Below are 11,534 nucleotides of genomic sequence, written 5' to 3' on the forward strand. Positions count from 1 at the left end.
GCTGAAGCACCCTGCATTTCAGCTTCCATAGACACTACCACCATAGTTCTCTCTAGTGTATATTTAGGATACTTTATGACTTCGCACACGCAGGAACGCAGCCAGGTGCACCAAGCCATGCATGGACCAAGCTTGCCAGCACCTTCCCAACCTTAACGATGGCACGCACTCCGTCATAGGTATTGTTATAACCCATGCAGAAAATGAACGCGTCGAAAAGTTCGCGGATTGAAATAGACCGACGAGATACAGTGAATGAGCCACAGTGTTCTACATGGCCAGATGGCACAACCCACCACCTCTCGGCAATCTATGCACATCTCAAGCGCTTAGCTGTATATAGCGGTGAACTAACGCTAATACCAAACCACTGCGATACAATAGATTCTACCGTAAGATTTATAACACTAGCATCTCCAAGGTCTGCGAGACCCACAGATATAAATACGCTGAACTCTTGCGCTAGGAATGCGAGGCGAAAGCGTAAAGTAATGACTCCGACGCCTTCTCCGCCATGTAAGAAGCCGCCCTGCACTGCTTCAAGCTCGCCGAAAGCTTTCAACCGTTCAGGAGGCGCGTCAAGCAACAGAGAGGCAAGGATTCGAATTCTAACATCGGTGACCAGAGCCCAAGCCGTTGGTCAGCCGGACACATAATGAAGTTTTTTTTTCATCTATTGCGTGTTCTGAGCGTCACAAAAATTCTTGTTGCTTTCTTCTGTGGTATCAGAAGACATTTCGGTGATAAGCGAATAAGGCGCTCTAGAGACACAGATGACTATTTTAAGTCAAGTTCATGAGATCATTGTTGATTCTTCGGATTGATTCATATGTGGCGTTTAACGTCCCAAAACCATGATATGATTATGAGAGACGCCGCAGTAGAGGGCTCCGGAAATTGTGACCACCTGGGGTTCTATAACCTGCACACAAATCTGAGCACACGGTCCCACAATGACATTTCCTTCTTTATCGGAAATGCAGCCGCCGGAGCCGGGATTCGATCCCGCGACCTGCGGGTCAGCAGCTGAGTACCTTAGCCACTAGACCACAGCGGCAGGGCTCGCTTCTTCGGAGTATCACGGGATTTTACACAGGAGAACCAGCCATTCTTGGTGTTGTTCGAACGTAAGTGCGCTATCTTTCACTAGAATAACTTATCTCAGAGGAAGCAACCGCGTTGATTTAGGTAAGGAATATGGTAACATATCTTGTAAGCTACAGCTTGGAGGAGGACTGCACCGCTGATGAAGTGTCAAGGGTCGTACTTATGTTACTGCAGCAGAATGTTATAGCATAGTCCCTTGCATTTTGTGTTTTCACGTGCAATGTGAAAAGTTGGGAAAAAGTCGGCCTTGTGATGATAGTGAAGCTGTCACTAAGGAAAAGTCACTCTTTATGCTTCATTAAATAGGCAGCAGTACATATTTCAAATCAAAGATGGAGTGAACTTCATTTATGCAGTAAAGTTTGATTTTCTCTAGTATCGTTTAACAATGATATACTAACAATGGGAATACTTAATTGCCCAAAGCTTCCTTGAAGTGTCAACTTTACCCTTCAGTCAGACAGACGTGGTTTTTAACGCATTAATATAGCCTCCTTCTATAACAGGAAACCTTGTCTCAGCAATAAATGATGGAGATCGGAGGAGGATGCACGAACATTAAAGTTAGAGACTTTGTCATGATTTGCACTGGCAATCATAAGTACCACCAATCACATATTGAAACAAATATATCCAACTGCAGTGCGCAACTGTTTCACGGTGAGAGAAAAAAGTACGTGAATGTATACCTTCCCAATATTGCGCAATAAACAGATGGCAGAAACACTGATCTATCAGAAGATTAATGCAATACGCACATGCCTGAGCACGTCCGCAAGTCTGTGCGTGGTCAGATCCAGAACTATGTTATTTTCGCCAGCCTTGGCCACCTCTCGCAGAACAGATCGTGGGTCCGTTTTTTCGTCGAGAGGTCTTAGAGAAACTGCCGGAGGCACTTCGCCTGGTCTGTGCAGCTGTAGCAGCCCACGAAGTCGCACCAGTGCTGCGAATGAAAATATCCGTACAAATATACATTCATACGTTAATCTATAAATCGAAATCCTATATTAGACAATAAAGAGGAACAGATGAACATCAAATTCAGAGCTGTGTAATGACCAACGAAGATGTGCGCTAACTTACAACTAAAGTTTGAGAGTTTCGAACTAAGGTTTTCAAAGGTAAAGTTTCCAACTAAGTGTACAAAAAGGGTGGCATACAAGTTACCCATATCTTGTGCTCTGTCATACGTGGGGTTGACAGTAGATTTCTGAAAATCAAACTGCAAGGGCACAGCAACAAGTTCCAAAAAGAGAAAAAAGGCCTTCTTGGTATGCAGTGCACAAAATATAGTTGTATACCGTTCTATGAAGGACGAGTGTACTAGCCAATTATTCTAACAAGAATACTAGACTAGTCATAAAACCTCCGCCAATCGTTTAATCTGACTTTGGCGCTAAGCCTTCAAATGTTTAAACTCACAAGGGGTACAGCAAAATGGCTCAAAATTTTCAGGCACACAAGTTTGTTTCGAGCTCGCTCCGCAGTGGCCTAGGTACCAAGACAGTGCGGAGTGCTTGGCCGCAGTATTGACGAAAACTGCTACAAGGATGCATGCGGTGCCACATGCCTTACCCATATAACGCATTTCCGGGTTGTATCAACGATACACGACGTGCGAACATGTCAGCGCCACGACAGGCAGGTTCACCAGCGTTTCTACTCTTTCAGGCAGATTCTTTCGTTCCACCTGCCGCATAGAAATTTTCATACAGTTCCCTAATATACACTAGAGAGAACTCTGGCGCAAGTGTTTATGGAAGCGGCAACGCGAGCAACTTGGGAATAATGCGTATTACACGTTGATTGATATGTGAGGTTTTAACGTCGCAAAACCACTAAATGATTATGAGAGACGCCGTAGAGGAGGGCTCTGGAAATTTCGACCACTTGAGGTTCTTTAACGCGAACCTAAATCTAAGCACACGGGCCTACAACATTTCCGCCTCCTTTGTAAATGCAGCCGCCGCAGCCGGGACTCGATCCCGCGACCTGCGGGTCAGCAGCCGAGTAGCCACTAGACCACCGTGGCGGGGCGATAGGTAGTACACGTTTTTTCTAATATTCGTACTTCTGGGCTGCTTCTGGCTCCGTGTGAGCTCGTGTGCCTTGGAGCTGTTTTTTTACGAAACAAGATTCAGTAATCGTTCAGCGGTTGCGAATAAACACCTTATTGTTTCAGGCTTACTATTTTGAACCTGGTCACACAGCTCGAACATATTTGCTCTTTCCTTCAAAACGAAACCGTAACCAGCAGTAAAAAAAAAAAAACTGCAAGTACGATTTACTGCCCGCAAGTTCTAAAACTAGAAAAATCTGTGCACTGCCCATCATTCTCATGGTCGCTAAACGATCGCAGCACCAGGGTCCCCTCTAGTTAATTTTAGGTAACTCTAAGTTTGCGGGTATAAATTGGCAGCAGCAAGTACAGGACCGGGTTAACTGGCGGAACATGGGAGGGGCCTTTGTACTGCAGTGGACGTAGTCAAACTAATGATGATGATGATGATAAAAATTTGCACTCTTCGAAGGCCGCAGTGCACGCGCAACACTCCCATGCAGCTCGTTCTGCTTCCATTAGACATTGCAGAATAATATAATAACGTGTTGCCACTAGGAACGCTTACGTCATGGCAGCGACGTGGCTGTGAGGGGATACGTCATGGGCGGCTGAAATCGAATGCGAGATAGTTTCGCCACGTGAAAAAACATTTTTTGATTATTGCAAATTTTTTCGTTTTTCGTATGCATAGTCTGCGCGATAAAGCTTATAGATCAATCGGGCCACTCGCTCTTATAGTGGAGTGAGTAATACTCCTCGGAAAGAGCAAGAATGGTGGGTGGAGCCGATGTTCGCCGTGAGCGTCTGTCAATCAAAGTGATGAATGCATGAAATTGGATGCAAACGCGTTGATTCTGAGAGAACCCCAGTTCAACTCATGACTGTCATGTTGCCAGTGTGCTTTTCGAGTGATTCATGCAGTCTTGGCGAAGCTGTAGCTTGTTCAGATATCTAAATAGTTCGTTCGGCTTCCTCTACTTGTGCAAAGATGGAGCCTTGAAAGGAGCTCGTGATCACCTAGTTTCTTCTAGATTTTCAGTGCATTGCCGTGGTTCATCTACGCAGTCTGATTGATCTGCTTCGATGTAAAGACCACATCAGTTGGGTCATATTTTTGTTATACTGATTACCTTTGGCTTAGCGACCGTAACACTGAATAATTTTGTCTTGATTGGTCAGGCTTAAAATAAAGTGTCAATAATTACCCAGCGAACAATTAGGAAGTTCTTGATTAGTAAGAAGCTAGTGAACGCATTCAAAGCTAGTAAGATCCTAATTATCAATATACAGTATCACTATACTTAGTGTTCTCATAATTAACGTCACAATATTTAGCATGGTTAGTCAGCACAGTTATTTGCATGCTCTTGTTAATACGGCCCTGGCTTTACATAGCTTGATTAGCAGGGTCTTATTGAGGTGTTCTTTAGTTACCTCGGTCTAAACATTAGTCGGCTTAGTTACCTTGGTCAGAGCTTGTCCTGACGTAACCATCCAAGTATACCGTGCGTCCAAATAGCCAGTCAGCTTGCCACACGTGTTCGGGCAGCTAGCAGACAAAAGAGACGACGCAGGGTTCGCACCAAGTGAGGAGCTTGATAAAATGTACAGGCTGACCAAGATGATTGTACACGTCACGTTGGGTTCGTCATCGGTCGCGATGTTGTAAGACGTTCCGTTGGAATTAAGAAGCCATCAATATTAAATATTTGGTGTTTAACGTCCCAAAACCATTCATTTGAGCGAGCGATCAGAGCCTGCGGACTGCTGTATTTCGATCTTATAATCCGTCTACCTTTTCTACACAGGCTTCCCTGCTGTATCTACGGGTCGGTCGCATATTGCCCTCCTAGTGAAACGGCAATCCGAAAACTTCAACACGTGTTTTGCAAGCAACTGGATTCTATCAACTACTGCTATCTGCTGTCTCCGCCACTGGTGTCGCTGCTGTGCCTGTATTCAGGATACTTCAGCTGCCCCGTGGCCATCCAGCAGCATGAGTTGAGCGGGCGATCAGAGCCTGCGGACTGCTGTCTTTCAATCTTCTAATCCGTCTACCTTTCCTACAGAGGCCGCGCTGCTGTATCTACGGGTTGGTTCCATATCGCTCTCCTGGTGAACTGGCAATCCGGAAGCTTCTACATGGGTTTTGCAAGCAACTGGATTCTATCCACTACTACCATCTGCTATCTCCGCCACTAGTACCGCTGCTGTGCCTGCATTCAGGATATTTGAGCTGCCCCGTGGCTATCCAGCAGCATCATTTGAGCGAGCGGTCAGAGCCTGCGGACTGCTGTATTTCGATCTTCTAATCCGTCTACCTTTCCCACACAGGTGATTCAAGTGCTTCAATCTTACGTTTTATTTTATTTTATTTTATTTTTCTCCCTGACTGCAGTGCACTGATCGCTCGCTTTGATATGAATCCTACCGTTGCATCGGTTTCCAAAGAGTTTTAAGATTTTAAGGTGTCAGTTGAAAGAAAATTAGGTACTGTTTCTAAAATGTTGGAATCTGTAAAATCTGCAGTGACTGAATGACATCCTGAAAGTGTGAACAAACTGCATTCTAAGGTCGATGCCATCAAGAAAGCCATGGATTTCATGAGCAGTAAGTTTGAGGCTGTGAAGTCGGAAAACCGTGGCCTCATATTTGTAAAATAAGCACCTAAAAAATAATCAGATGCAGCTGCAAAAGATTAGACATTTGGAACAGTACTCTCGCCTCAATAATTTGGAAGTAAGAGTCGCTCCAACAACGAAAGGCGAAAACTGCAGAAATATTATTTAGCTTTTCGGCGAAAAGGTCAGTTGCCCTACTAAACCCGATGACATCGATACTGTACACAGAGTACCAACGCGCGACATAACTAACAAAAACATCATTGTACGCTTCCACTCGCGCGACATGTGCACAGAGTTTCTGAAGAAGGCTCGCAAGTTCCGCCCAAAAACAGACTTGCTCGGTTTTTCGGCAGCGCAGCAAAAGCCAATATACGTTAATGAGCACCTGACGTCTGATAATAAGCGACTGTTTTCTAAAGCACTTGCACTCAAGAAACGAATGAAGTGGGCTTTTCTGCGAACTGACAATTGTGTTATTAGGGCAAGACAAACTCTCGATTGTGTGGTGCACAGAATGGTCATCGATGTTGATCTACAAGTGTTCAACGCATAGGTCTGAAATAACGTTATGCTTAGAAAAAAGAAAACATAATGGCTTATTTCTTCCGGGTGACTTTAATAACATTTCTTCGCAGAACTGGGGTTTTTCTTCGATTCAATTCAATGCTCGTAGCCTTCCTAAAAATCATAACAGTATTACTGCTCTACTAGCTTTCCTTAATCATCAGTTTTCGGCTACCTGTTGCTCCAAAACTTGGTTATCACCCGGTCATGGTGGCTTCTATGGCTTTACCAGTTATATAAGCGAATATTCTCACAGAACTTATGATCGTCATGGTGGCTCCAGCATTTTTATATCAAACAACATTCTGTATGAAAGGAGCAATCATTTAAACCTAAATGGGGTGAAATGTGAATCTCTTTGACTTGAAATTGATCTGCCGGGTCTTTATCAGAATCAACAAAAAACTGTTCTTGCTACTGTCTATTGATATCCTTCCAGTGACCCCTCTGCTTTTGTAATGCGCTTCATCACTTGCTTGATAACCCTATTGCTCAGCGCGAAAACATAATAATTATGGGCGATGTGAACTTTAATTTACTAGATTCTTCCAACCATTCTGCTCTCAAGTATAAAACTTGTTTTTACAGTTTGGGGTTTATACCGCATATATCTGTGCCAACACGCTGTTCTGATAACAGCTCACAGTCATCAATCTATCACATCCTCACAAAAATTGATGACGTCAGTCATGCTGGTGTCACTGAGAGTGACATAACAGATCACTTTATTGTATTCCTATATTTTGAACAGGTCATCACTCGTAGCAACGTAATACGTCAAAAGTATCGCTTTTGCTCAGACAAGTACTGCATGCTCATTGCCGATGAAGATTGGTCTAGTGTATATGCCGCGAATAATCCTGAAGGGGCCTTGACCAGGTTCTGATTGATATGTGGGGTTTAACGTCCCAAAACCTCTATACAAATCTGACAGACGCTGTAGTGGAGGGTTCCGGAATTTCGACCACCTGGGGTTCATTAACGGGAACCCAAATCTGAGCACACGGCCCTACAACATTTACGCCTCCATCAGAAATGCGGCCGCCACAGCCGGGATTCGATCCCGTGACCTGCGCGTGAACAGCCGAGTATCTTAGCCACTAGACCACTGTGGCGAGGCCTTTGACCAGGTTCTACGACGCTGTTTATTCAGCAGTTGAGCGTTCAACTACATTGCAATCATCTAACAAATGCTACTTCGCCCCACGGTGCCCTTGGCTATCACAATCACTGATACGATCTCTTCACAAAAAAGAGAACTTATATAAAAAGACAAAACGTCAGCTATTTAGGTCACGCTTGAAATGACGCTATAAAACTTACTCCAGCACATTGGCAACATTTTAAAGAAAGGTGAAACAAAGTAATTATGAGCAAGATCTACAGAATTGTGGACATAACTCAGGGTAAAAATGGAAGCTTTTAAGAAAATTTTCAAGTTTCACTGAGTCGCGTAGAAAATTGACCTCTATTCGTATCGACAACGTCAACCTCACTGCGGCCAGTGAAGTGGCCAACGCCTTTAATGTAGACTTTTCTAATAGCCTTGCGGTCCCCGCCTCCTCAGACTATGTACCTTCGTTTTCTCACAGTCCTCAGTCGATGTTTCTTTTTCCTACTTGTGCTTCTAAAATTTCCTCAATTATTTGAAGATTGAAAGCTACCGGAGCTGGGATAGACAACATCCATTCAAAGCACATTAAACTTCTAAGATATCTTGTAGCACCTATATATAGCCACGTTTTTAAACGCTCTTTGAAGAACGGTGTTTTCCCGGATAAATTAAAAGTTGCGCAGGCAGTGCCAGTATTTTAAAAAGGTGATCCTCTCAGCATGTGCAATTACAGGCACATATCTGTCCTTCCCTTCCTAGATAAAATTTTGGAAAAACTAACTTAAATAGAAATATCTAAATATTTAAGCAAATTTAACATACTTTCTCCTTGTCACTTTGGTTTTCGGACTGGTCTTTCCACTGATATTACGATTGCTTGTTTCACTGAAAAAATCAGATAATTCATTGATAATGGTAACATCGCAGGATCTGTCTTCATGGACTTTACTAAAGCATTTGATAGTAGTGATCAATTCATCCTATTTCGCAAACTCCAGTACTATGGCATAACTGGTCCCACAATAATGTTATTACAGAGCTTTCTTCTTAATAGGTTTCAGGTGGTCTCGGTAAAAATTTTACATCCAGTCCCAACCCCCTCACAAGAGGTTCAATTTCGGGTTCATGATTATTTTTAATATTCATAAGTAATTTACCTCGTTGCGTTAATTATTCTTCTTTTTACTTTACGATGATGACACGACCCTCTTTCCTCATCACTTTGATTTAGCGACTCTCGTGTCAAGACTTCAAGCTGACCCTAATTGTCTTGTTGACTGGTGCAACTATATTACAATGTTGATCATTCCAACACCTGTTTTATGCTTTTTTATTCACCAAATAAAAAATAGCATTCATTTCTTACCTTTATGTGAACTCAGTAGTTATTTTTTTCAGCAATCATACGTCGTTTTTTGGATTTACAATGGACACACATTGAAAATTTCAGCAACAAACCAATTCTGTTTGTAAAAGGTTTCATACGGTATCAGGGCATTTGTTAAGTCACGAATGTGTATTACCATCGAAACTCTGAAGGCATTGTGTTATGCATTCATACACAGTCATCCTAATTATTGCATTACATTATGGGGTAATTCATATTCAATGCACAATTGGCCGTTAAAGGTATTGCAAAAACAAGAAATGCAACTCAAAACTTTAGCTTAACTTCAAGCGCCATCACATGTAATTTTCTGCCAGCTTGACGTATTACCCATCTCCCAAATGTAAGTTTACACTGTGTGTGTTTTGTTTTCCAGAATTTTCCACCGCACCCTCACTATCGACATATATCGTATTGCCTTGTTGAATAATTTTAATAAAACTATATTCGCGGTCACCCATAACGTGTTATTACCTAAATTTCTCACTAATTATAGAAAAATGAGCATTGTTTTTTCATCAATTTTATTATGGAATTCTTCATCACATGATGTGAAAGACCTAATGCACGTTTATGATTTTAAGAGAAAATTGAAAAAGTCTATTAAACGTATAACTGCTGCATTTTGTTAATTTTTGATATCTTGCTTAGTTTGTAAACAAAGTTCGAAATGTTCTGAGATGCTCTTTTGTTATTTGTATTTTAACTTTTTCATTGTATTAACATAGGAGGTCCCGCCTGCGGTTTACTACCTTGGGACCTCCTCCTGCATACTTACTCACATTGTACATTTCTGATGCTAATAAAGAAACACTAATTGATTGATTGATTGAATGATTGAAACCAACATATAAATATGAGAGATGCCAGAGTGGAGGGCTAAGAAAATTTCTACCACTTAGGGTTTTTTCACGTGCACCCAAATCTGAGCACAGAGACCTACAGCAGTTTTACTTTCATCGAAAGTGCAGCCGCCGCAGCCGGGATTTGATCCCGCTACCTGCGGGCCAGCAGTCGAGTACCTTTGCCACTAGACCGCCGCGGCGGGGCTAAGAAGCCACCGTGCTGATTATCGCAAAAATATCTGTTAGGTATTAACATCGCGAAAATATTTATGTTAGGTGTTTAAAGCTTTAAAATAAATTTAAACAGCGCGTGCCTTACAAAATCACTGCGAAAAGTTTCTGACATATTGAATGGGTGCACTTTGCACTCAGTGAAAGAACAAACAAAAAAAGAAGATACCTCTAGTTTAATAAAAACCACCCGACTTTGTCGACCGTCCTTGACGCGATGCAGCGTTCCATCGCAGCCAATAGAACATGACACACCAAGCACTGAATTTGACCATTTGGCCGTTCAGTACTCTAGGCTCTTCAAAAGGAAGTATCGCCAGCGATCGGAAACTCCCGTGTTTCGCGAAGCTTAGGCCGTTCTGTTTAGAGCCCGAGGAACTTTTTTTGCTCTTCGCTCTGTTTTTTAGTTGATCAGGCTGTTTTTTTAGGGTCGAAGCTCCTTAGGGGGTAGGCGAGTTCCTCCTCGTTCATCGTACCTACCCCTAGTACTCGAAGTGCTCACTAGATGGCGCTGTGACGCTCGCTCCACTCTGATGCGTAGAAGACGCGTGCTTTAGTAGATAGGAGCCAGATAAACAGATGAATGAACGGACGGACGGATAGACGGGCGGACGGACCGACGGACGGACAGACAGACAGACAGACAGACAGACAGACAGACAGACTCTCTTATGGACTGACTGACGGACGAATGGACTGACAGACATAACGACAGACAGACAGACAGACAGACAGAGAAACAGATGGACGTACGGACGGACGGACGAGCCGACATATAAACAGAAAGACGGATGAACAGACAGACAGACTAACGGAACAGACAGGATTTGCGGTTTATAGATGTCCCCCGAAACTTCGGCCACTCTTCATTATTCACCTCGTGTATATGCTGTTATTTTTTTGTTACAGTGCTTGCTGAAGTGAAGTGAAATTAACTTTATTTGGTCCTAGAGAACTGGAAAGACACCTTCCTACGAGGGGTCCGCCGCAGTGGCTGGCCGCGTCCACGCCGCGACTGGATGACCATGGCCCTCCGCCCGTTTGCAGGCCTCCTGGAATGCGGAGTATTGGACTGAGAGTTTGGGGCTTTTAAGAGCCCTCTCCCAGTCTTCTTCTGTGCTGAACTTTGTGCCATGTAACGTCAGGCACTGTCAGACCATGTGAGCGAGTGTGTAGTTATCTGCCTCACAACTAGGGCATCCTGGAGGTATGCCATCAGCAGAGTGGCGGAATGTGCTACGAAATGGGAATGAACCTGCCTGTAGCATCCGAAGAACCGACGACTGCGGCCGAGTGAGCTTAGAATGCGGAAGAGGGTACATCCACCTAGACAACTGATAATGAGACGTCACTTCGTTAAAGGTGCCAAGTGGATATTTAAGGTTATCTGCCAACTCATCTCCGTACCCACCCGGACCGCCAGGGCACGCCCAGGCAGCACGCCGCCGTTGGACCAATCTTGGACCAACATCGGCTAACATCGGCACCGACGTCGGGCCGACGTCGGAAGTGCAACTTCTTCCAATGTCGGGCCGACGTTCAAGCCAATGATGGGCCGACGTTTTGCCGATGTTTTAGCCAGTATGCAACCAACATTGGG

General features: G+C 43.6%; 1 protein-coding gene across 6 annotated transcripts in view; it reads right to left on the reverse strand.

Moving 5' to 3' along the window:
• The window catches only part of LOC119173630 (glutamate receptor ionotropic, kainate 2-like), a 295,577-nt gene that overhangs the window by 107,887 nt on the left and 176,156 nt on the right, over positions 1-11,534 (reverse strand). For all 6 annotated transcript variants that reach the window (XM_075896184.1, XM_075896187.1, XM_075896186.1 and 3 more), the window contains one exon: positions 1,866-2,050. In XM_075896184.1, coding sequence (XP_075752299.1) covers positions 1,866-2,050 — 185 coding nt within the window. The remainder of the gene's footprint in view (positions 1-1,865; positions 2,051-11,534) is intronic.

Source organism: Rhipicephalus microplus, chromosome 5 (assembly GCF_043290135.1).
Source record: "Rhipicephalus microplus isolate Deutch F79 chromosome 5, USDA_Rmic, whole genome shotgun sequence".
In the NCBI taxonomy this organism is placed as follows: Eukaryota; Metazoa; Arthropoda; class Arachnida; order Ixodida; family Ixodidae; genus Rhipicephalus; species Rhipicephalus microplus.